The sequence below is a fragment of the Mustela nivalis genome (genome assembly GCF_964662115.1).
Source record: "Mustela nivalis genome assembly, chromosome: 6".
NCBI lineage: Eukaryota > Metazoa > Chordata > Mammalia > Carnivora > Mustelidae > Mustela > Mustela nivalis.
The window spans coordinates 42,448,778-42,475,862 of NC_139025.1; the positions used below are offsets into that span (position 1 = coordinate 42,448,778).

The 27,085-nt window shown below is 35.1% G+C and overlaps 3 protein-coding genes across 6 annotated transcripts in view; 2 read left to right on the forward strand and 1 right to left on the reverse strand.

Annotated features, from left to right (window-relative positions):
• TIMM9 (translocase of inner mitochondrial membrane 9) overlaps window positions 1-8,932 on the forward strand; it is a 906,959-nt gene extending 898,027 nt beyond the window's left edge. For all 3 annotated transcript variants that reach the window (XR_014312885.1, XR_014312887.1, XR_014312888.1), the window contains one exon: window positions 8,709-8,932. The gene's annotated coding sequence lies outside the window, so the exon portion shown is untranslated. The remainder of the gene's footprint in view (window positions 1-8,708) is intronic.
• AP5M1 (adaptor related protein complex 5 subunit mu 1) lies at window positions 5,857-25,810 on the reverse strand. Of its 2 annotated transcripts, XM_082735084.1 has the most exons (9): window positions 25,671-25,810; window positions 25,362-25,489; window positions 19,792-20,437; window positions 15,261-15,488; window positions 13,561-13,700; window positions 12,614-12,699; window positions 12,409-12,527; window positions 9,473-9,569; window positions 5,857-6,582 (listed from the first exon to the last, which is right to left on the reverse strand). In XM_082735084.1, exons 2-9 carry the CDS (start codon window positions 25,433-25,435, stop codon window positions 6,500-6,502), a joined length of 1,473 nt encoding a protein of 490 aa, XP_082591210.1. In that variant the 5' UTR covers window positions 25,436-25,489; window positions 25,671-25,810; the 3' UTR covers window positions 5,857-6,499. The 2 variants fall into 2 exon arrangements, with proteins under 2 accessions (XP_082591210.1, XP_082591211.1); XM_082735085.1 differs by lacking the exons at window positions 9,473-9,569; window positions 25,671-25,810 and having other exon boundaries at window positions 25,362-25,563.
• Window positions 25,749-27,085, forward strand: part of EXOC5 (exocyst complex component 5) — a 63,383-nt gene continuing 62,046 nt past the window's right edge. The window contains exon 1 of the mRNA XM_082735077.1: window positions 25,749-26,137. Within this exon, the coding sequence (XP_082591203.1) occupies window positions 26,111-26,137 (27 nt within the window). The 5' untranslated portion in view covers window positions 25,749-26,110. The remainder of the gene's footprint in view (window positions 26,138-27,085) is intronic.

The window sequence follows — 27,085 nt, forward strand, 5'->3', positions numbered from 1 at the left end:
ATTTACTTTTCAAGGTTGATGATCAGGATCATTATGTTGCTTGCAAAAAGATCTATTTCTATTAATTTGACCCAGTCATTCCCCTTGTTCTCATCATGTTTAGTTTCCCTGGCAGCTTTAAGTGAATCAGAAGTGCCACTGGCACTCCGGTTCTATAGCTTACATACAAAATGAACTCCTATATTCTTTAGGAACAGAACTGTTACACCTTCTGAGAAAGTATGGGTACACTGAAATGAGGGATTCAATGAAACCTCTGCTTTTTGCTTTTCAAACAGAAATGCTCTTTTTAGTTAGCAGACATATACAATAACACAACAAACCATTATTTGTTTAATTCTTTCTTAAAAAAAATTCTAAGAAGCCTTGTTTTTTAACTTGAACACAATCATCACTCATCAACAAGATCAATAGATAAAACTTGTATGTAATTTAAAAATTTTACATGATACATATTGAAAAAGGCTTCATACCAAATGTACAATACCCTAAAAATGTAAAGGGAAATAACCAAGTTATTTTCTACAGCCCCGATAAATTTCAAAATAGCTTAATGTTTTCCTGATCTCCTTTCTATGAGGGAATGTGTATTATTAGTTCCAATGTATATAGTTCCAACATTTAAAGAGACCCAGCTAAGTGATTTGGAAAATCAATGGTAATAATACTTTTCACACTAAATACAACTATAAAACTGACAAAGGAACTCTAGCTTCAATCACTGACAAATTAACAAAGCTAACAATATAAATAAAATGGATCCCACTTAATTCAGGCTATGCTTCTTAAAGGGAAAAAAATCACAGGGTTTGAATACAGTCATTAATTATCCCTTTATAGCCTGCAGAGGGCACTCAAGTCCTTTGAAAGAAAAAGTAAAAATCTTAAGAGGCATAATAATGATTCATTTTTCATTTTTATTAATAGTAGCATATTAACTAAACAATATTGTTTTTACAGATACTATTATTTAAAAAGAAGACATTTAAAAAGAAGAAAAATACAGTTTGACTTCAAATGTTTAATGGATTATTAAGACATGCAAATTTCCACATGTCTTACTGGAAAAAACAATTCAGTAGGTGGTTTCCCTCCCAGGGTACCTGTCAATCCATAAATGTTATGCACCATACATTAGCACCACACTGCCGACAATTACACAGATTAGTTAGGGCCTAAAGAAAGCAATCTGGACCTCTCAGTAAACTAGTAATACAGATAAGGCACTGACTGCTCCAGGCTATACATACACAATAACATTATCATCTCCATAAAACAGCTGATGAAAAACATTAGAAGCTGGTTGAAAAGGCTTTAGTTCCTAAGAGTAATTTTTCAGAGTAATTGCACGAGCTCTCCATTAATTTTCATTTTATTGAGCCTCTCCATTACTGTTAATATGTTTGGAGAGAAGATATTTGACTTTAAATACTCTTCCTTTGACATGAACACAAACATTTCATAGGGAAACCCACCAAGTCAGATACAGTAACATATATTACACAAATACACATATGTGTATACATACATTTATTTCATCTAGAGTCTCTGATGGCATATTTCAAAATATACTGCAACATTTATCAACTAAATATTGATGGCATAGAGTAGTTAATTATTAAACATACTAGTTTCTTAGAATTATAGCCAGGGATCCTGCCCTTCTATCTTTTTCTGCTTTTCAATTTTGCTTTGGTATATGTGCTGCCTAAGTGAGAAGGTCAATTTTGCTTTGGTTAGGTAACTTGCTATCAGAAGATATTTAGAAACAAATTGGTTACTAATTTGGAACTAGAGAGACTCGCTTGGCACCAACATGAATTAGATGTGTACAAGTCATTGTTTCAATTCAGAAATTGGATCACAGAATGTTTGAGACAAAAAAAATGTGTAGGGAAAGTTATTTAAGCATGTAACTTGTATTCTAAAGTCCTACTAGAATAATGAACAATGATAAAGCATTTAAAAAATGCCTTGTCTGTAATAAAATTAATCAATAATAATTTAGTGTTTTAAAACTATTTTTGTTACAAATTATCATGTTTCTTTTTTAAAGAGTCAAACTTGAAATATACTTAAAGGAATAAATCTCCAAATTTGGTATCTTGGAAGATGAATATTGACACGGATATTGCTAATAGTTTTCAAAAGCTAATTCTTTAAGAAGCCCAAAATAAAACACATCTTAAAATTTTATTCTTAAAATATTGTGCAAAATTCCATAAAGTATTTTAAAGTTCAAAGTTATGGAAGAAGAGAAGACAATCAAATGAGAAAAAGGCAGAAGAAATAGTAAACAATATAGCAGAAAGTAGTTATTTTGATAATTTAAAATAATCTGGATTATTTTTGTAATGGCATCACTTACCTTTATGGAAAAAAAAAAACCATCATTCTGGAAAAGAATGTGATTATTCTTATGGTGACAATATAACAAGCCCTTTTTCTCAAGGAAGGACTAAGTTAACAAATAAAGCTTTGAAACTCTAAGTCTTAAGATGAATAATTGTGTATTACAATATGTTTTCCTCATTGGATTTCTTTACCACAGAGCATGACATTTTTTAATGGGGGTAGGGCAGGGAGAAACCATGCAGTTTAATAAAATAGAAGCATTTTCTCAACCTAAGTTATAGCCACTGCTTTGATTTTTGGTTTATCTCAGGGCCAATAAGTATACACTCTAATACATGAAACAAAACTAGAAGATATACTTAGAATGTAGTCTTTGTTTCTTCTTTCTTCAAAGCCTATGTTTCCTAAAATCATTGTTAGTCGAAGCAAAAAGAAATGTTTGTTCTATTACGTAAAGAAATAAACTTCATTTGGTATTCAATTGACTTTCTAACTTAGCAGACAGGACTTTACATCTTCAAATACTGAAAATAAATTGCATTCTTGGCCCTTGCTTTAAAAGGTTAGAGAGAATAAACGCACACCCTGGTAGTGTTCTAGTGATCTCCCTAATCTCAGTTGCACTTTGTCAGAACGAGGTAACTGGTAGTTAAGTGAAATACCCTAGATCAAAGGGGGATTAATCACCAACTGAATCCTTGCTGAATAAACCTGTCATTCAAGAAAATTATTTCCACTGAACTTAGCAGAGGATTGAAGGTATTTGCATAACAGGGACCAACGTACTTCAGCCAGGTTAAAAGGTTCAGAATTCATCCCATGTTTAGCTTTTTGCCTCCTTTTCCTTTCAGCAGCCGCGTACAATGGTTTCTAATCTGATAATACAGCTAACTATCTAAATGATGTCAGAACAGGAAAGTATTGCAAAGTTTGGATGAGGGATGGATCAATTTCACTTTCAGTAACTCCTAAATCTGATTTGTTGGAATTTAAGATGTAATCCTAAAAAAGTCCCTTAAACCTGAGGACTGTTTATTAACATCCCTTTTCTGACCTTTGTCTTAGAAACAACCATTCTGCTATGGCAGCAGTCCCCACAGAGGCTCTGGATGATAACTTGACCTACCTACCTCACAGGGGTGGTACAGGAAGGAGTCTACGAATGTCTGTAAAGCAGTGTGAAATACTATAGTAAAAAATAAAAGAAAAATATTAGTTGTTACTGTGTAAAAACTGTGCTTTGAAAGACCTTAAATCATACAGTGTATAAAAGCCACAATAATTTTAACTCAGAAATACTAAGTTGGTGTGGAAAAAAAAGTTTATGAGACAGACTGTTTAATCAAAACAATAAAAAAAACTTTTTACACAAATAATTCCCTTAAGAATTCTTAATAAGGCTATTTAATTCAAATCTGACATTTAAATCAATAATTTAAAAAGGAAAAATAAAAAGTGCCCATCCCTCTAAGGGTATTACCTTACATCGTAAGAGTATTGGTGGCTTTATAAAGTTTTAAAAATATTGTTCAGTAAAAAAATGAAGAAGGGTTTTATAAAATTCATTAACTACTTTTTTTAGAGTATATTTTCAGAAATTTAACACATCTTGTAACTTTTGGGTCTCCTGAAGAATAATTACCCTTATGATAGGACATCAAATTTCATAATCACATTTTGGCACTAAAAAGGAATTTAGCAATTTTGCATCTAGAGTTATGTCTGACACCATCCAAATCTTTTACTGGAAGTAGATGCTCATATTCACTGCAAAGCATCTTTCAAGTTAAAAAATGCAAAGAATAGTTATCAAAGAAAATGAATAAAATCCATAGTGAGATAATTTTTTAGAAAATGATTGAAGTTTTAACCCAAGAAAGGACTCTTAGAGTGTCTTATAGCTTAGAATAAGAACATGTCAATCACGATTAAGCTTCTGGAATCGGAATCCCTTTGAAATGCAGCTGTTTCTTCTTTAATTGTGGCAGCGGACTCTGAAGAAAAGAAAGGTCCAGCCTTAAAGATGAGTAAGGAATACAAAATAGCTCAGGATTAGTTGTGGAGTTCAAAGGTCGCTAATTACACTAAGGAGTTCCCAGACACAGGGAAAACATTAAACAGGTCACCTACCAAACGGGAAACAGACTTTGTCTTCAGAAATTATCCTGAAGTGACAGGTTTCTAGACAAAATCAAAAGCATCGCAGTGTGCCCAGCTGATCTCAACAGGATGAAAACATGAGTTGGTTTTAGTTCTGTAGCGTTATGTTAGAATGGAATGGCAACAGATGGCATCAGGTTCTCCTTCACCCTACACTTTTCCAGTATTCCCTAGATTTTCCTCAGGCTTCTAGAAATGTCAAACCAAAGATTCACTGGCTTCTCTGATTGCTTATAAAGAAAGTTTTCCCTAGGGGATTATTATACGGAATATCTGTGTACTTACTAGATAAATGCCTCTTGCCTATCTTAGTGTACTTCACTCAACATTTATACAATCAAGATGTCCAAATGGCTCCATTAATATTAACATAAGTTAAACGCTAAGCTTTCCTTCAGTTTAAGAGAGATCAAATAACTTAAGCGAAATGGGTTTTTTCTTCTTCCAAAAGGAAAGTTTTTACTACTGATTATCTATGATTAAGCCAGAATAATAAGTTAAAGTCCTGGTCAGGCAGTTATTCTACTTTCTTTGTTACTTGGGATAATTTTGAACACAGAGCATTCCGCCATGATAATGCCTTGCAGAAAATGAGAATTTATAATGAGTGAGATTGACCTTAATTAAAAAATCATATTTAAAATCCTAAATTTATATGCACTCCCCCTTCAAACTGTCATAGCTCTTCTTCAAGGAGTTAGAAGCTTCTTCTAAGCTTTTCCTTAGGAGACTGATTAAAAAAATAGAAACCAAGAGCTAATTTAACTGAATATGAATCTGTAATGCATATTTTTATACTGCTTCTAATTCTGTTCCATAAAAAAGAAACTTGACATGGATTAAGTTTTGAGGATCTTGAGATTTCATCTCTTCATGAATGGTCACTTAAAGTTCAACTTGACAAAGAACTGCTTTGAAAACAGAACAAGACATATAATTTGTAAAGACAGCAAATAAAAAGTTATGACTGGGTGGTTCCTGAAGAAATCAAGAGAATGCTAATAAAAATGCAGGAGTGACAAATTTAAAGGAAATAGGCTACTCAACATTGAAATAATATTAGGTAATTCTCTCTACCCACAGAACAACTTTTGAATTTTTACCTGAGTTCATTAATAATTTTCATATAATAAACATGAAAAACAGTATTATACCTAAGTTTATCTTTAAAAAATTTGGCTGCAGGCATAAAGTGATCACAAAACACCATGCTCATTTTCTGAAGGTGCCCCACCCCTCTTAGTATGCTTACTGACTTCCTGAGCAAAATGTTATTGTGGCAGATGAATAAGATTACTTATGAAAAGTAACTCTAGAACAGAGATAAACAAACACCTTAAATATAATTATTCAGATTCTTTATTAGTAAGAAAGATAGCTCTGATTAAGAATAGGTTACTATTTAAACAATATCCATTTGTTTTCATTGACTGGTTATTTTTTTTTCCCAAGAGATTTACAGTCGTTTCTGGTATTCCATAACAATACACTGTACAAGAAGCTTACTACTCAGGTTTTGAAAGAGTGGGATTTTTTATCTTTCACATCCATCTTTTTATCTACAATCCATCAGGAGTGGCTGTTTGCAGCTCTGCAATGAGAAGGAGCCTGAGCCCATATTCAGGAAGGCACAATGGAAAAAGAAGGCTACGAATGATTAGCCATGCCTGCCACAGGAGCAGGAAAGTATATATGGTAGGGTGATCCAGCACTAGTTTAAAATAAACCTAACATGAATCACTACTATTTTATGCTTTGAATCATATTTGGGTAAAATCAAAAGGGTAACAAAATTGACAACATTAGTCTTCAAAATGTTCTTTAAACTATATCAGGCTAAAAATATTAAATAAGAGCATTTTATAATTAAACCAATGACTCTTTTTCTCTCACAGGTTATATGCACACACATTAAATATAAAAGACTAATGATTTAATTGAAGTTATGTTACCATTATAAAAATCCCATTTAAATATGAAATAATTACAATAATAATGATCCATATGTTACTGGTGCAGGAGCTTTAGAATTCCAGATATAATAGTCAGAAGAAATTAGTTTCCGGTCTACGAAAAAAAAAAGAAAAAAAAGAAACAAATGATAAGACTGTATTACCTTAACAAAAATTCAATGAAGAGCAAAGTCATGATATTTTAAAAATGGGGAAACAATTATTTTAAGAAAGGCAACAGTTTGAAATACTCACTTTAATTTCACTTTATCAAGGCATTATAATTTTTACAACTTTAAAAATATGGGTTTATTAGATATTTAAATCTATCTTTGAGCTTATTTATGCCAAATTTATTCCAATATCCCTCATTTATTCCACTTTGATCAATTTTTCTCATGGTTTCCTCAAATTCTGTTTCTTATAGACCATGACATCAACTACAAAAAAATTTAAAATTTTTTAATTGGTTTCCAATTCTGTGACCTCTCTTTACCATGGTCCTTAGTCTCATCTTGCTGTTCTTCGCCCATTCCAAATTTTAGAGACAGAAATAAACATCCTACTTTCTAGTAATACTTTTAAAAAGCTGTCTCAACAATTTCTTAAAGTTCTGATCAAATTTAAGCTTTCTGTTTTAATAGCTTTGTAGTTTGGGACAAATGACGACCTCTTTCAACTAAAGTTTTCTGATATGTAAATTTGAGCTAATAATGCTCATTTGGAGTTAGACCCATATAAATTTTGTTTATTACACACATTAGTAAATATCTAATTCTCTCTTTTCTACCTTTCTTCTTCATGTCTTTTTTCATAATGAAAAAGATAGAGGTAGGATGTATTACTACTTATTTATTTATTTATTTATTTAATTTCGGTCTGAAAACCTAGTTAACATTGAAAAGCAACATAGCATACTGATTAGCGGGCAGGCTGTAGAGCTAGACTGCTTGGTTTGATTTCCAGTCCTCCATTTATTAGCTACACGACCCTAATCCCTCTGTTCCATCAGCATCCTCACCTATAAAAATGGAGATAATAATTCTCACATAGAGTGCTACAAGGCTGTGCCTGGCACATGGTAAGCAATAAATGTTAGCTATTATTATTTAAATTAATATTACTGGCATTAATATTTTCAGAACTAAGTTGTATATTTTGAAAATAGATAGTATTGTCAAGATGATGTCAAAAGAAAGGTCTTATATAGTTACACAGTGGCAATCATGTTCTGAAACTAACAGAGGAAGGAAATAAAATATTGGTCATAATTATGCATTATAAAATAACCTCTTTTATTCAATATATTAATATTTTATATTAATTTATATTAAGATACACTAATATTTTACATTAAGCAGGTATATTACTGAATAGCCCCATCCTATATTATGCTTTCTGAGAATTGCTATAATATGTTTAGCTAATATTAATAAGATACTTAAATTATTTTAGACATTACCTAAATAGAAAACATATCTTCCATAGACAATCTAAAATATTGGCCCGTTTGCCTTCAGTATCCCATAGACAGAATCCAAAATATTTGCATTTAGACAAAACCACTGGTTTGTTTAAATTGATTTAATTATATCATGCTTTTATTTTAAAAAAAATGCATTGTGAAGACTCTTCCATGTATATGTATTTCTTTAAAATACAACCAAAAAATGATGCATGAGAAAACAGGGAAATTCTAAGGAGGTAAAGAATATGACTCATTCTGATTACACAGAATTTATTATTGCCATTTGAAAGCAATTGCTCAGAATTCTGTAGTTCTGAGTTCAATAATCCTTTTGAAACTTTCATGTACAAAGTCTTGTCTTACCCTAACTATTTTGGGGATCTTAATCCTTAGTTTAAGAAATATTTATCTAGGAGTCCCTGGGCTCAGAAGATCTTGGGGTCATAAGTTTGAGCCCCATATTGGGTACAGATATTACTTAAATAAATAAAACTTAACAGTTCTGCTTATGTTTAGCTAACATTTAACCTCATCCTAGTTACTCTTCTGTTCTGTGATACTGTAAGTTTTTGATCTGAATTAAATAATTCTGAATTCATTTATAAATTGCTTCTTATCTCCCTGTGTTTTCATGTACAGTGTATATGTTTACTTATAACCAATGAACTCACTGAAGGCTGGAAACCTTCTTTCTATTGCCCTCCTACTTGTAAAAAAAATAATGCTCATTGACTATAGCATTTGCTAAAAATATTTAAAATTTTAAATAATAGGGGCACCTGGGTGGCTCAGTCAGTTAAGCCGCTGCCTTCAGCTCAGGTCATGAGCCTGGCATCCTAGGATCAAGTCCCATATCGGGCTCCTTGCTCAGCAAGGAGTCTGCTTCTCTCTCTGCCTCTGCCTTCCACTATGCTGTTTGTGCATACTCTCTCTCTCTCTCTCTCTGACGAATAAATAAATAAATAAATGAAAATTTAAAAAAAATAAGTAAATAAAATTTTAAATAATAATCACATCTAACATTTATTGAAACCATGCTACACACTAAGCATCATGCTAGGCACTTGGTCGATATAATTTTATCTAAATCTTGTAACAATCCCGAGATAAACAGTACTATTATTTCCATTCTATAGATGAGGAAACTAAAACTTTGAGAAGTTTACTAGTTTGTCCAAATTTATGCAGCTAATAAATTGTCTGAGCCAGACTTAGACTCTTGTCTATCCAATACCAAAGCCCCTGGGAACAATTTTTGAATAAAAGAGTATATTATAACCAGAGCAAAACAAATCCAACTTTATACTAAAGCCCACCTCTATGCCAATCCTTGCTCACCCAGACCATTATATAAACAAGAGAAGGTAGAGGGCGATGTAAAGTACACACACTGTTACACAGGCTAGGATCAGGTCAGAATTTTTATAAATTGGGATTGTTCTCTGATCTCTTTTTGTTACATTTTAATTTTATCTTTGGTAATAATTGCATAGCACCATTTAAATTCTCTCAGCTAGTTTGAATCTGTACAACTTACGTGTACTTATTTTTGGTTTTCCTGATGCAAAAACTTGAACTGAATGCTGATCCGCATAACAACCAGTGAGTGTATAATCTAAGATCCTAAAGTGAAGCTAGAAAAAGAAGAGAAATATACCAAATTGAGGTGATTATTGATAAAAGTGATGGCCACATTTTTTTCCCTTGACGCAATTTTTCGAATTTATTTCACGTAGTTCACAAAATAAAAATGTGTGTATCCATGTGTGCATACATACACATATACACTTTTCCCCCTTCGCATTAGGAACATTTCTTTGTAAGGCTGTCATTATGAAATGCTTAACGCCCACCAGATACTTCACTAATATGGACTTTAATCTATGTTGCAAAGCTTCCCTATTTTACAAATGAGGGCACTGAGGTTCAGAGATGGGAGCAATTACCATTCCAGAATGTAAGCAGCAGAGCTGGCATGTGAACTCAGACTCAACAGACAACAAAAGCTGGTGTTTCTTCCCTTAGGGTGTCTGGTATTCTGCATATTCTAAGGCTATATGATTGTGATCTATTTCAGATCATAATTCCTTTACAAGCAGAAATTATACACTTTCTAGCAAAACACAAGATTACAATTACTAAAGCTGAAACAATCTGTCTCATGTTGGGAGGGAATGAGATGTTCTGCTTAATGTTCCAGAAAACTGAAATTCAGTTTTTCTAGAACTAAGCTCAGAAATCATCCTTTCTCTCACCTATGAAAACTTTCTAAAATGTAATCCATATTTCTGGATTTAATTGATAATGTGGCATCATCAGTATAAATACCAGTTATTACACTATTATTGTAGAAAGGGCCGTTAGTATTTTCTCTGAAGGCATAGTAGTGGGGTGCCTAAGTCATAGTGATAGTCACATGAACTATCAAAGGTCTATGTCTTATCGAGGGAGCTCCAGTCTCCTTTTGCTGTCCTCATATTTGCTGCTAGAAGCTCCTGATTTTGCAATATCTTGCAATCTTTTCTGCACTTCTTTTTTTTTCCTTTTCTGCATTTCTTCTTCCATCTCTCATCCCTGCAAATTTCTCCCATTTCCTAACTTTCTCCTTTTGATTGCCAAATCTCTTTTTGATTGCCACATACATAGAATATAAATTTTCTGATCTTCTAAGAAACTTTTTTCCTATTGCAGCTCATATTATGTCTAATTATAAAGGGCTTTAGCTAGCTTGTTTGATATAATTCTGGATTCTGGAAGTTATAAGAAGATTGATTTCCATATAACTAAATATTATAAAAATAAATCTATTCAGTGAACACAAATATGTATTACATGCTTGCAATGAGATTATAACTGAGTAGGTGATAAAAATTAATAAAAAAAAGTCATAATCCCTACCTCTGCAAGACCCAGAGTGTAGTAACATCACACATTTTTTCTAAAAAATATCTGGAAGTAGGAATTTTTATAATAATCCTTGAAACAAAGCTTGTGGATATAGCTGAAGCCAAGATAGAACAAATGAATATCACTAGTGTACTTCTGACTTCACTACCATTTCCTCTAATTTTTTTTATCAAATAGATTTCAATCTTTCTGATTTCTCTACCATTCTATTTAGATTTTTCCGCTACTCTTCTGATCACCCCTTCAATTCCTCTCAATGGGTCTTCTAAATCAGCCACTTGTTTTCTTTTTTTTTTTTGGATCTTACTCATTTTCACTGCCTCAACTATTTTTTCTCACAGGTAACCCCTAAATCCTTATACACTATTGAATTTCCTCCTGAAAATTGAACTCTAGGTTTTCAGCTACTGATTGGACACTTACATTGTGTCCAGCTATCATCAGCATACATGATATGTAGCTCACTTCCTCCCAACTTTTTCCATATTAGTACTTTTTCTAAGTATATTCACCCTTCATCAAATATTTGTGGTAGGAAATGAACTAGATGTTGGTGACAAAAACAACGAATGAATGACATTCATATGGTCTCTACCCTCTTGGAGCTTCAAGTATGACTTAAGCTACATTTTTTTAAATGTTTTTAAATCTTGGACATAAAACTATTTTTTGTTTCTATATTTAATTAGTGATCAATGCTTTACCTTTATCATAGCTTCTCTAGCAGTCTTTCTTTCTTTCTCTGACACTCAGAGTCATTAACTTAATACCTTTCATCAGGAAACAAGTTTTACTATTTTTTTTTCCTACTCACCTTCCTTCTCACATCCATTCCAGATTGATCTTCATAAAGTATTGTTTTCTGAAAGACCACTCCCATACTCAAAAAACTATAAACATTTTCTAACAAAGGAATAAAAGTTGGAATGCAGACCTTCCAAAGGTACAGTCTAGACCTAAATACTTATTTAAACTGATGTGTTACTACCATTTCTAGCACTGGATCCTAGGTGTGCCTTGTCATCCTTCATTCCTTTGATTAAGTCACTTATTTACCTATATAAATGTTGGTCAATCATCAAAGTTTCATTTTCATGCTTATATGGGCCTCAGAGTTTTGCTTAAACTCCATCTCTATTGCAAAGCTTTCCTTGACCACTTTGGACAGAAATGCTCAGTTTCCTTCAAATACCAAAAGCAGTTAGCACTGATCAATTACTGACATGCATCAGTGGAAAATTTCTGGAGGGCAAGGGCTACATCTTATATTTTTTACATACGAATCTTGAATGTGATAACTAAGAGCTGGGAAACAACTTCATTACTGCGATGTGTTAAGGTTATACTTAACTGTTTCACCTTAAAAAATTTTTTAAGTATTAAGTGAAGTAGAAAGTGACTAATACTAAACAAAAGGAAATCTTACAAAAATCTGAAAAAAGACTTAGCACAGACAAGAAGTTCCCCCACAAAAAATAGCTAGAAAACAATAAAAATAGTTAGATATATGCAATTTAAAAACAAGGGAAAGGTTTCTACTGTAGTGAGCCACATAAATGTATTTACCTTTAAATATGCTGTACCTCCAATGCAAATCTCATCAAATGGCTGCTTCTCCTGACTCTTGGCTCCAAAAGTTACAGTTCCAGAAAGACTAATTTCCATTGATTTGGGGAACTTCTGTCCTAAAAACACAAATGTACCAGTTAACTATTCTAAAGTAAGTAGATTCTACAACAGATGGATGAAAAAAAAATTAATAAAAGCTCACCAATAATCCAGACCAATAAGCTTTTCTCTCGAAATACTTCAAGTTGGCCAAAACTAACTTTGCATTCCACATGTGTGATTGGACCTCTTTAAAAAAGAAAAGGACACAACAGAAAGAAAAAATTATCATAAAAGAGTTTTAAGAGATCTAAGTTAAATGTAGCTAGTATTACTTAATAGAAGGACAAAATAAAAGCAGATTTATATTCAAGTTTTCAGAATAAAGTAGAATAAATAACAAAAATCACAAAAAAACAACAGAAACAATAAAAGTTTTTGGTGATGATAGATATTATTAATTCTAAAGACAACTATAAAATTATATAGAATGTCTTAATACAGCCCTAACAGTCATATGGATTGACATAATGTTAAAACTATTATTTTACTCTATCTTTAGGCATCCTATGAAAAGAACATCCTATGCTGTAGAACAAATTTAAAAGCAGAGCTATAGAGGAAAAAAATCTTGTTATCTTGGGCTTAATTCACCAGGAAGCTGATAGTTGGCTTTATCTTATATGTAAATAGCACCTAGAAATTGCTAGATATAAAGCCAGCAGTGAAATAATCCCTGAAGAAGCTACATTGGCTTAAGTTTGTATTTACTAGTAAGTTTATTTATTTACTAACATTTATAAAATTTAAATTCAATTAATTAACATATAATGTATTACTGGTTTCAGGTACAGGTCTGTTACTCATCTCATTATATTACATTCCCTCCTGTATTTACTAGTAAGTTTAACTAGAAAAATAAAGATACGTTTAAAGGTAACAGATTACTTTTATGACTGAATTTTGGTTCAGAATCAGCATTCATTTGAGTAAAATAAAGTTTTTAGATCTTAAAAATAAGGTAAAAAGACAAAGATAAATAATTTTGTAGGGCAATGGGAATGTACTAAGAAAGGCAGAAATCATGGCATCACGTTGTTTTATTCCTACCTATTATAAAAAGGTATATGAGCTTCACAGAATTCAAAATTATTTTTCACACTTTCATGAAGTTTTAAGTTAACTGTTATTTTTACTTGTATTTCTTCCTCTTTCATTTGATAAAAACCCAAAATTGGTGGGACTGGGACCTGGAAACAAACATAAACAAATTTTTGTATAATTCTCAGGTTAATGGGTTTAAAATACCAATGATGACTGAGAAAAAGGCCTTGCAGTAATGTAGTTATTATGTATAAATTACTCCACACTTTTTTGGTAATAGATGAGGGAGCCATTATTGTTCTAAGGGCAGGGATTTTTCCTTCTCTGTTTCCAGAGATAAGAAAGGTGCCTTACAAAGGTTTGCAATACATTGTTTTCCTCGCTTGCTCATTTAGGTTCCCATCCTCCAGATTCTCTATGACATGCAACATAAGATGTGCACTAGACATATTGTTTCCTGATGCCCTGCTCACAGTGCCTGCTGCTCATAGTTCCCTATGTTTATCTGTGACTCCCCCACCTCCTAGCTTAACAGTAGCTTACTCAACTGGTTATCAGTAACTAATTGAAGGAGACACTGTCTGTAGGCTGAACTAAGCCAATCACTCTTTCTGGTACATTTGAAGTAATAAATAGACTCTACTTATGTAGTGTAAGGTTTCAGAGTTATAGGTCATGTGGAAGCAGAGAAAGCCAGTTGGAAGAGAAAATTGAGTAGGAGAGATGGGAAAGCCAGTACAAACATTGAGTACAGAGTGATTTTAATTTTGATTTTCTTTTTATCCTTGAATAATACAGACTGCCTCTTACATTATCAAAATAAATTCCCTTTATGTAAGCTAGCATGAGTAGGTTTTTCAAACTATTGACTCATAATCAGGACAAAAAACAAATAGTATAACAAAAAGGTTGGGTTTTAGAGTGTGGAAAATCTGGGTTTAGGGGCACCTGGGTGGCTCAGTCGCTAAGTGGCTGCCTTCGGCTCAGGTCACGATCCCAGGGTCCTGGGATCGAGCCCTGCATCGGGCTCCCTGCTCAGTGGGAAGCCTGCTTCTCCCTCTCCCACTCCCCCGCTTGTGTTCCTTCTCTCGCCGTGTCTCTGTCAAATAAATAAATAAGATCTTAAAAAAGAAGAAGAAGAAGAAGAAAATCTGGGTTTAAATCTAGACTGTTACTTTTCAGTTATAAGACCTTGGGTTGTCATTTAACTTCTCTGAGACTTTCCTCATCTGTAGAATGGGGCAAGTAATACCCATAGTAAGGGTTTTCAAAGTACTGGAGAAATCACATGTAAAGTGCCTAGGACAATGTCTGACACAAAAGTTATTCAACACACAGTATCTGTAAATAATATTATGCGTTTATAACTCCAATTGCCTAGGATTACAGGACTTTTATGTTCATAATTCAAACCATGACTAAATTATACCAGGATATACTGTGGGACCATGGAGTCTTTATTAGGGAACATTGAAAAAAAAAAAGATCCCATGACTTTGAAAATCATTCAGTGCTATTAGAGACACCAGACACCAGAGAGAAGAGGTATCTTATTCAAAGACCTGAATCTTCATCTTCATTCAACAATTACTATCTGGTAAATAATGAAAAGTTCTCATGTGGGCCAAAAGAATGAACAATTTGCTTACAACAGAATTCATAAACACAAAGATTAGTAAAATCTCAACATTTCCAAGGTTATTTACCTGTGAAGTATAGTAGCATAAGTTGAATGACTCTAAAGGAGGAGTGAATGGAAATTTGTAAGGTCCACTAAATGCAGAATCATCCATTGTATCAATGCTACTAGAAGTCAGAATGGCAGAGTCAAGAGAAGTCACACAAGGATGAACGAGAATATCTTGAAGTGGAGACCCATTGGTGGGGAGACTCAAGCTGATGGTAACATTTGGCATGTTTCCTTCTAAATCACACTGTAACAGAAACAGAAACAGATATTACCAAGATCTTAGAGGCACGCATCTTCTGGGTGAGGCTTTTGTAAATTTATCTGAGTCATTTCCCACAACTTAACTCATTTTTCTTTTAAGGTATTGTTCTTACTTTCTGTTTTCAGGCAGTGGTTCTATTATACTTTCAGACACCAACAGGAATGAGGAGAAACTTCCTAGAGCCCTCTGCTTGTATCTAAATCCTTAAAAAACTATTTTAAATCCACTAACATCTCTTCATTTCTATTGCAAACACACTGGTACAGGCCCCTACAATTCCTGTCACAGCCCTCCAAATGTATCTAGATTTGTTCTCCTCTAATCAATCCATCTCCTGGAGCTACCCTAACAAAACAGAATTCTAAATATATTGTATCCATGCTCAAGATCTTTCAATGGTTCCCCCTCAGTTTTGCATTACTTTTAAGCCTTTCATTGCTTGGCTCCCATCTACCTCTTTAATAATTTTCTACCCTGCAATTGGGAAGCTAATATTCTTGGAAGGTTATGGAAGTTGGATATGACAGCTTCACAGAACTCTCTGCTCCTGCTTTAAGGATGTGGTGGTCAGATGCAGTACTTTTCAGAAATTTCCATGAATTTCTGCTTTGAGGCTGTAACAGATAGACATGGTGGCATCTCAGACTTATCTGTGAATTCTGGCTTCTCCAGACTAAAGTCATTAGCAATTATTTCTGGGAGGCTGCAGCTAGAAGATCAGAATTTTTATTCTCTCAACTCCTCTTACACCTGATATGAGCCTCAAAAAATTCAAAATTATTTCACACTTTCATAAAGTTTTAAATTAATTGTTATTTTTAGTAAGCCCTAAATCCTATATTAAATATCATTAGTCCCATAAACCTTGTAATGGCTCTTTTTCTGACCCAACCAGAATGATACACCTTACTTGTGTATCATTGTGTAATTACATACATTGTGTAATTACATGGTAATTAACCATGAACCTCTATTAAAAGCATCCAATTGAAACTAGTCAAAAGGGCCATAAAAAGTTTATTGATATGTTTTGTTTGGTAGATCAAAACAAATATTTTAAGAGTTAATAGAACTTAGCAGGTATAATGGTTAGCTCCAAATGCAAGCAGCAAGTTCTACTATCACATACACAGTCCACATCATGTAGTAACTGCCCACCCCCTACAGGTATTTGTCGGTGTCCTGTTTGTTTCCCTCTTGAAACTTTAAGTTCTTTGAAAGCAAGAACTTATATTTTTCTTTGTATTTCTAGTGCCTAGCACATTGTTATGTACAAGAGACATTCAAAAAAATGTTTACTGAATGGGCATCTTTTTCTAATTGTGGACCCTACCTTTGTTTTCCTAATGTGACATGTTTTGCTCATGTTTTATCTATCACTTGATATATGTGTGAATTTAAGAATATATCTGCTATACAGTGTAAACACTTAGCCAGCAGGCATTATGAACAGTACCAGGTATTAGCACCTCATAAAGATTTTTTGGTAACAGTTACAAAATGTCTATCACATTTGAAAATAAAGATGTCCAATACACCTTACCACAAACCTTAAAAATATTTTAGTGTTTTGAGCTTTAAGCCATCTGCTACTTCACTCTATATGTGAACTAGAAAGAACAAAAAAAAGTTCTGTTTTTTGACAGGTATTTATGGAGATAATAAAGTGAGCAAATATCAATAGTAAATATTATTACAATATTTAAATATTCATTTTATACTTATTAAATCAGTCTAATATTCTTAGAGGGTTTGGAAAATTACAGCCATTACAGAAACCACCAATGGTTTATCTGCTGGCTAGTCATTTAAAATACAGATCATCAGTCATTTACTATAGAATGAGGACCGTCATTCTTGAGAAATGTGGGTACTACCATTTAAACCAATTTGGCATATGTAAATCTCACTTTTAACTAGGTATTACAAAAACAGAAGGGACCTAGGAAATTAACTGATTTTAAAAATGAGAAAAGACTGTAAAAATTATGACTCTTCCAAGGACATCAAAGAATTAGTGGTGGAGTGAGGACTAGAACTTTTGGTTCACCAGGTTTTCTACTAGGACTAAGATTAAATGAAGATAATTATTTCCATTTATAATAGGGCTCATAATAAAACTTTAAATACTAAGCTCCTGAAGAATTTTTAAAAAAATGTTTGGCTAACAGATGTACTATTTACATAAACGCCTTAAGAAACATTTAGTGCAGGGATGATGGCATATCCCCATTCTTTTTATTTTTAGAAGAAAGTTTTTTAAAGAAGAAAGTTCTCCATCATGATGATTTATATAGAAACTAATCCAAAATTCTTAGCAATAAACTAGGGTCAGCCTATCAATGAGCTGACATATTTAATACCAGTTAATAGCAAATTATATATAACATATTCCCTATTCATTGCCACAAAATGAAAAAACAAAAATGGTGAATTTTCCTTTTATTTCACGACTTACAAGAAAGAAGAATTCATCTATTTCAAGTTTTATGAATGACATAAGCCATGAACACCTCAATTTTAGAGCCATTTATAATAATTCTTATTTTTTATTGGGGGGAGGACAGATGAGGGGGAGAGAGAATCTTAAGCTGGCTCCATGCCTGGTGCAGAACCTGACATGGGCCTCAATTTCACAACCCTAAGATCATGACCTGGCACAAAATTAAGAGTTGAACACTTAACTGACTGAGCCACCCAGGTGCCCCATCATTCATAATAGTTATTTTTAATACATTAATAACTGGAATGTATTTTTGATCATGATAGAAGTGAGTTTAAAACAGACACATAAACTCTTGTGTTACTTTAAGGTTAAAGAGGAAAAGATCCAATTTGTCTGCCAGGACTGTTCTATTTTCTGTTCTTGAAATCTACTTTTACCTATAGCATTTGTACATAGTCCCTCTACATTAAGCTTGATTAAAAAGTTTATATTCGGGGCACCTGGGTGGCTCAGTCAGTTAAGTGACTGCCTTTGGTTCAGGTCATGATCCCAGGGTCTTGGGATGGAGCCCCACTTGCTCAGCGGGATCCTGCTTCTTCCCTCTCCCTCTCCTGCTGCTCCCCCACCTTGTACTCCCTCTGTGTCAAATAAATAAATGAAATCTTTTTAAAAAAGTATATTTTCCTAAGTGCAGAGAATAAAGGATATCAGAAAAAGAAAAACATTTAAGAATATTATTGCTATATAGTAGAAATTATAGAGAGGTTTAATTTTCAATTATTATTCAAAATGGCACTCTTCACTACTAATTATATTGTTACTCCTATTGTCATTTCCTATTTTTCTATCCTGAAACCAGAGAACCCTATATTAACCTATAAATATGTTTAAATAATATAAGAGCCCTTCAAAATGGTTTTACATATTAAAACAAAGATTTGTCAATTTCATCCTTTTGGAGAAAATGGAAAATAGGTATGATAGTTTTAAAATATTTTCACAAATTCTTTTGACATTACTCTTTTCAAAAGGTGAAGCCTAATTCTAGTCCCCTTGAATGTGGACTGGACTTAGTGACCTGATTCTTTGGAACAAAAAGTGGTGAAAGTGGTACCATCTGACCTTAGCTGAGGTAATAAAAAGAACAGCTTCTATTATGTGCCTTCTCTTTCTTTCTCTTTCATCATTTGATCTATAGGAAGCCAGTCACCAAGTTGTGAGGATATTCTTAAATTGCCTATTGAGAAGTCCATATGGAAAAGAACGGACTCCTCCCACCAACAACCAGCACCAACTTGCTACCCATGTGAGTGAGCCACCTTGCAAGTAGATTTTCCAGCCCCAATCAAACCCTCAGGTGACTATAGCTCCAGCTGCAATCTTGACTGTGATCTCATGGTAGACTCTACACTAGATGTTCCTATGAGGATAATAAATGTTTATTGTGGGGATAATGGGACAATTCAGTATGCAGCCATATATAGCTAATGTAAATCATAAGAAGGGACTCGATTGGGCATCTGTCTTTGGCTCAGGTCATGGTCCTGGGGTCTTGAGATGCAGGCCCACATCAGGCTTCCTGCTCAGTGGGGAGTCTGCTTCTCCCTCTCCCTCTGGCTTGTGCACTCTCTCTCTCTCAAATAAATAAAAATCTTAAAAGAAATTCAATTTATAATGAATGCAAAAAGGTAATATTCCAAAATTTCACATATTTAATGATTGCTATTTATGATAAAAATCAATAATGTCATATAACAATGTAAAATAAAGTTAGAAAATTTTACTTTTCTTCACTGGTGTTGAATGGTATGATAAAACAAGTGTCAGAGAAAATCTCACCTTGCAAGTGACAGCTCCAACAACTTGCCATGTATCTGCTATATCCTGTTTATCATATTGCATGGATTTTACCTTTTCAGTGATAGAAATAGAAACTTGTGGTTTTCCTTTGTATGTTCCAACTCTCCAGGCTGGCTGTTTTTGTGGATGTGTCACAGAAGCAAAATTAATACTGTCCAATGAATTCTGTAAGTTGGCGTCTAACAAAGTTCCAAATGGACAAGCTTGTAGAAACAAATCAGGCAGTTGGTTCAATTTTGTATTTAACTCAGTGTCATTTTTTTGACCCAAGAAAAGAAAATCCTGTATCCCAAAAAGAAGTTCAAAGCTTTGTGAAATTCCACTAATGCTAATTAATGGTGGATGAGGGGATAAAGTTTGTTCAACTAGTGGAACACAAGCATATATCATGTTATTCTTCAGAAAAGCAACAACTGGCCAGAGTTCTCCACCTCCTACTACGAGTCCATAGACAGATGTTTTATTGATGTGTGAACAGCTATCACGACTTTCTACGAAGTCCTTATTATCTTCCAATAATCTAAGTTCAAAAAGCAGTGCTTTAAGAAAGGGACCATCTTCAGGAATAGGCACATAACTTGTTCCATTGAAGACTCTGGCTCGTTTTTCAACAGTTGGATACCGTCTGAATTATGGAAACAAAAATATTACAAATGGTTCTTCCAAGGAAAATAAAAACAGAAAAACCCCCCAAAACCCCCAAATAAAAACAAACCCAAAATACAAGGCTAAGAGTAATAACAACAAAACACACAGTAACAAACACATATACCCATAAAAACCACAACCAAAAAAACTTATCACATATTAAATTTTCTACTGAAGTAACTAACTGTTGTATACTTGGTATATTATCTGAAATTATAATGTCATTATTTATTACTGAAAATAGCCTAATTTAGTTAATTTTTTAAATAGGTAGAGCACACAGGGTAGCTGAGTGTCTCAGTTGTTAGGTGTCTGCCTTTGGCTCAGGTCATGATCCCAGCGTTCTGGGATCCCTTGCTCAGTGGGGAGCCTGCTTCTTCCTCTCCTGCTCCCCTGTGCTTGTGTTCCCTCTCTCGCTATCTCTGTAATAAGTAAATTTTAAAGAATCTAAAAAAACAAACAAACAAATAAATGGGTAGAACACATGGTTCTAATTCAAAATTCCAGTTTCTTGGACACTCAGATTCCTGCTTGGTAGGCCAGGAATGTATACTTGGACTTTTCAAGCATCTCTAAGAACTCCCTCCCCACCCCCTGATTCCATCTTAGTAGAGGAGAATCAAAAGAAGTGGTTCAATTTAATCTGCCGTAATTTCGGATTCATTAGTTGAGATGATGCAAATGTAAAAGGAATGTTCTATTCTACTCAATTAATAGTGAATAACAAATATCCTAGATCTTCTTGCCAACTCCTTAAAATGTAAGAATATTTTAGCAATAAAAATGTTTATCTCTATGGCCCTGAAAGAGGTAATAAAAATAAAATCTGAATAATCTTTTATGGTTTGCACATCTTAGACCGAACAGTAAGTTACTAATTTATCCTTTTTTGGGGAAAAAGACTAGAAGATGCTTCATTTATAAAATGTTACATCACATTTTCTTAGTTTAAAAAAAAAGATGTATTTTTTCCTATTCCTTTTTGCTCTACTCTCATGTCCAGAACAAAGTTAGTTATAGGCTATTAACTTCTATGTAAGTCACCTAACTTCCCTAAGTCTATTTTCTTATTTGTAAAATAAAGGGGGTGTCTAAAGAATACATCAGCAATTCCCACCAAAAATCAAAACACACCTGGTTAACATATTTTTTTTCACTAATACCCCTAATTAGATATTGATATTTACTAATAATTTTTAAAAAGAAAAATAGGAATGTATTCAAAGTTATCTGTATATTAGTAAACTTCACTCACTTACATTCTGATGTACTTCTTGATTGACAAAAGAAAAGAATTAGCTACCCTCCAGTAATGGCTTAGCAGTTGAATGCCATGCCATTTCTTTCTCTGGGTCTCTGGATAATAGTTGAGAACTTTGGACTAAGCTCTAGCCCAGTGTCTTATCCTTTGGTTATCTGGAGGATAATTAAAGTCCTTCTTAAGTGTAAGAATTTCAATGTTGGATGTAAAGATAAGAAGTTAATCTGGGAATGTACACAATACCCTGGTATGTGCTAATAAATATTTTGTTGAATAACTCAACCTACCATTTCAAATTTATTGTAGACCTTTTCTAAAATAGGACTCAAATTTTGGGCCCTACAATTATGGGGTACAATAACAATCTAAGCCATACTTAAGACACTATTCCCATACATCTGGACAGAAAACTTCTAAATCAGAATCTAAACCAAGTTTTGTTTTGGGAATGTAATTGCATACAGACAGACCATCGACTTTTAAAACTCTTAAGTGATGGCCATTAACCTTTGGCATATATGTGGATAATATGCCAGAGTATGTATGTTTAGCTCTTACACCAGGCCCAAGAGGCCACAAAATGAAAAATAACAAAACTAATTTCTTTAATGATACAGAATTAAAAAATGACAGATGAGTTATTTGAACCCAACTTGCTCCCTCCACAGAGATGCTGAAAAGCCCACCCAGACATATCTGAACTTTTCTTCTGAAATACCCTGAGTACAATGAGAAAAAAAAAAAATGAAAACAACAATGAGTTCTTCAAGGAACTTATTTTTATAAGCAGTAAAAAAAAATCTTATCTCTGTAAGATATTAAGATAAGTTACAAAGCCATAGATATAAATACAGTATGGTACTGGTCCAAGAAGAGGAAATAAAGTAATAGAACTGGAACAGACCAGTATTTATAAGAGAAACGTAATCACCCCTCAATAGCCCCACAAATCAATGAAAAATATATATATAATGAAAAAATAAATTAAACATACAGGAAAATTGGCCCACCCTATAGGGAAAAATGGATCCCTCTATTAATACCACGCCTGAAGATGGAATAAAGACAACCTAAACAGGACAGATAAAATGATAGAAGAAAATAATATTAACAAGATATCTTTGGAAAATAAGGATAGAGAATGACTTCAAGAAAACTCCCAAAGTACTAATAACTTTGACTGTAATAAAATTAGTGGTTTCTGTTTAATCAAGTGATACATAAAGTTGAAAGTGACAAAATGAGAGAAAATATCTGTAGTACCTAAAAATGACAAAGGTGTGGTATCAAGAATATACAACGAATACAGAAGAATACACGCAAATTAATGTCAGGAGAAAATTAACATGAAAACAAACAGACTAATAGCAACCCACAAAGATAAAATGGACAAGGAAATGTCCAAGCAATCCACACAAGAGGAAATCCAAAGGGCTAACAATCACAGCTACACAGAGAAATGCAAATGAAAATAAGATCTCCTTTAGAGCAATATTGACAAAAACTAGAATAAAGGTTAGGAAAGAATGAAGGGAGATATAGGAACTTTTGCTTACTGCTGATGAGAAGAGTGTAGATTAGAGAAGTATTCTGAAGAGATAATTACTTGGCAATATTTAGTCAAAATCAGCATAGATAGGTCCTATTAGCCTTTTGAGGCTGCCTACTACATCACCGTTCTGATGGCTGAGTTGGAGGCAACCTGGGATTATCATCACTAGGGGAAGAGTACAGGTAAAACATGGAGGATTAAACCATAGAGTACAACAGAGCAATGGACTAGACCTGCATTGTCCAAAATAGGAGCCACTAGCCACATGTGATTATTTAAACTTAAAATTAAACAAAATTGAGTTCCTCAGTTGTAAGAGTCAAATTTCAAAAGCACAATAGCTACATGTAGCTAGTGGCTACAATATTAACGGCATAGATTTAGAACATTTCTCATGTCTTTCATTGCAGAAAATTCTATTGGACAGTGCTGCTCTGGATGAACACAAAGTAATATGGGTATTTCTTTAAAATAGTGCTGAGGGGACACCTGGGTGGCTCAATTGGTTAATCCCCTGCCTTCAGGACAGGTCATGATCCCAGAGTCCTGGGATCGAGTCCCACATCGGGCTTCTTGCTTGGGAGGGAGCCTGCTCTCTCTCCACCTATGTATGCCTGCCACTCTGCCTGCTTGTATGCGCTCTCTCTCTCTCTGACAAATAAATAAATAAATAAATAAAATCTTTTTAAAAATTAAAAAAAAAATAGTGCTGAGAAGTCTGGCAAATATAAGAAAATGAAGTCTATAGCACACTTAATTGTGTAATTTGAAAAATGCATAGGCAAACACAAATAAAGGGATAGCAAAAAATACCCAAGAGTCACCTATGAGAAGAAGAATGGCAGAAATAAAGATACTCAAAGGAATATAAGCACTTTGGATGAACCAATGAGGTTGCTGAAACATACTAAGTATTATTAAACTCCTTCCTTACTTGAGATACAACAACAACAAAGCAAGCCAGGTATTCAGGAGAAAATGGTAAACTTTAATTCTGATACCCTCAGTAACAAAAAACAAACAAACAAACAAACAAACAAAAAGAATGTTTGGGTTGTGAAGAGGTAATCTTTCATACCCACACCACCAACCAGTTTCCTTTAAAATCACAGTCATCTTTATCTGCCTCAGTCTCAATGCAAAGCTCTGCTACCTCCCTACAGAGCTTTCCTCAGGGAAGAATAAATATGTTGGCAAGAAAGAACTGTCAATAGCCACTAAGAATAAAAGGTGATACAGATTACAGAACTGCCACTTACATTTTACAATGAGTTATTGTATAATTCTCATCACAGAGCTATTTTGATAGAATGTGGCAAATTCTAAAAGTGGAGCCAGGTCAGTTTACACCATTTAAGAAGAAATGAATACGATTTTATTTTTGTACTTTTCCAATTTTCTTCAATTAGGAACTTTAAAGTAACCCATTTGCAAGTTTCTAAGAATGAAACATAATATGAAAATAATAGTCTTTTATTGATCAGCCCAGATTTTCCGGAAGAATGAGCTAAAATGTCCTTGAGTGATCTTTATTAACGAAAGTAGAAAAATATGAAACATGCTTAGCGCTCAGTAAGTTAGTTTCCTTTTCTTGCCTTTGGTCATCTCCATCTCAACCCTAAGCAGGTGAAGTTAATCTTTTTTTTTTTTTTTTTAAGATTTATTTATTTATTTGACCGAGAGAGGGGGGGGGGAGTGGGAGTGGGAGATGAAGGGGAGTGGGAGATAGAGAAGCAGGTTTCCCACTGAGCAGGGAGCCTGATGTGGAGCTCGATCCCAGGACAATGGGATCATGACTTGAGCCAAAGGCAGACACTTAACAACTGAGCCACCCACGTGCCCCAGGTGAAGTTAATTTTAAGATATAGTAATGGTAATATTGAAAAACTCATAATACTTAAATGTGCTAAACATCAACACACTTAATTCTCAAAATACTATTACGTAGTGGTGTTAAAACTTCCAATTAAAAGATAAAACAGAAATTAAGTAAGTTGACCAAGGCCGCGGACAAAGACACATCCCAAAAGTACAGTACATCATCCATCCCTCCGATCCATCACCCCTGAGAATTCAAGCTGCATTTACCTGGAGAATCTGACGGTGCCACAAAGAGGAGTTCCCGGCTCGTGGCTTATGAGCCACACTGCCCGCTGGGCCATGACAAGCCACTAAAGCATCAGCTCATCCCTAAAGTCGCCACGTCCCTAAAGTCGCTACGGAAAAAGGACACGGACCGGCTTTCTGATGGGCTCCTACCAGAGGACCCGAGGCCACTTTCTGCCCCACCACAAACAGGTTGGGCTCAGCAGAGACGCTGGCTCCTTCTGGTGAAGTGACTAAAACCTCTGAGTCCCTCCTGTCAACACCTGCCACAACACTTCTGTGAATCCTCACCTAGAATGCCGAAAATCTATCCTCCCCAGGAACCCCAGCACTCTCTTCCTCTAAGGTCCATTTCCGGGACGGTGGCCCGCAAGGATCATGCTTCCTCACTCGCCCCAGCGACGAGTCTCTCAGCCGTTCGCTGGCTGCAGGCTTCCCTCTCCCGCCCCTCCCGCCAGCCAAACCGGCGCGCGCAGCTCCACTTCCGGCGTACGAGGCGGTGACAATGGGAGCGGCGCGGGCGGCGCCGGGAGGCAGCTGACAGGCGTCTGCGGCTTCGCTTCATGGCCGCCCTCTCGCCCTGCCTGGGCTCTGTGGGGAGTGGGGGAGCCCGCGGCGTCCCCGAGCCAGAGCTGGCGAGCCAAGAGGGGACCTGTGCGCGGCGCCGCTGAGGCGCAGCATGTGAAGAAGAGACGGCTTCCAGTGCGAGGCGAGCGTCTCAGCCGGCCGGGATGGCTACGACGGCCGAGCTCTTCGAGGTGAGCCCCGGCGGCTCTTCGGGGAGTGGCCGGCCCGGGGTGCGGGCAGCGAGGTGGGCGGGCGGAGGGGAGGAAAGGTGCGAAAGGCGAGGGGTGGGGTGGCGGCTCCGGTGGCGGCGCGGGCGGAGCGTGAAATGGGGGAGGGGTGGCTTGGGGACCCGGGTGGGGAGGTGGGCAGGGAAGGGAACTGGAGTCCGAAAGGAGGAGGGCTGGTTTCGTCCGCAGGGTGGAGGGGAGCCTCGGAGGTTTAGGGTCTGAAAGATGTGCTCGGGATGAGAAGTGGGAAAGGCTGACTCAGGGCGCGGAGAGAAGAGCCTGCAGCCCCAGGATTGGGCGAGCCCCGTCTTGTCGCTTGGATCCTCGCGTAATATTCGAAGGGGACCACCTGAGATTGGGACGACTGGGGGCTTCTTGCTGTTGAGTAATTACAGTTATTCCATTAGTAAACGGTACAAGTGGCCCTCAGGTGCCTGCCAGTTTTCCTTCACATTCGAGAAGGTTGAAGTGGTTTTTTTTTTTTAGGACAATAAAGGCCTACTTAGCCCTTCAGACTTAAGGGGGAGGCGAAACTGGAAATTAACATTTATGTTCGGGTCTCCAGGAATTTAAATGTGTTTGAAAGCCACGTAACCGCAAGCTGGAGAATCCTTAGCGCCTGAGACAATGAGGATTCAAACGTGTTTTCTTGAACCTTTTCACTCCCTAAAACTTAAAATTTAATTTAGTGAAATTCAATATAAGAAGGAGCTATGATGTTTGAGATAAATAGGAGAGGAAAATTCTAATTGGACCACCAAACAATGAAACATACGAAGGATCTCTTTTTGTAAAAGAAATGAAAACAGAGATGTAAAGGAAAAGGAAGCAAAATCCCTTTCTGTGTGTGTGTTTCAAATTGAATAGCGAAAGTGTGATAAGTGAGAAGACTACGGTTCCGCAAGTGAGGAT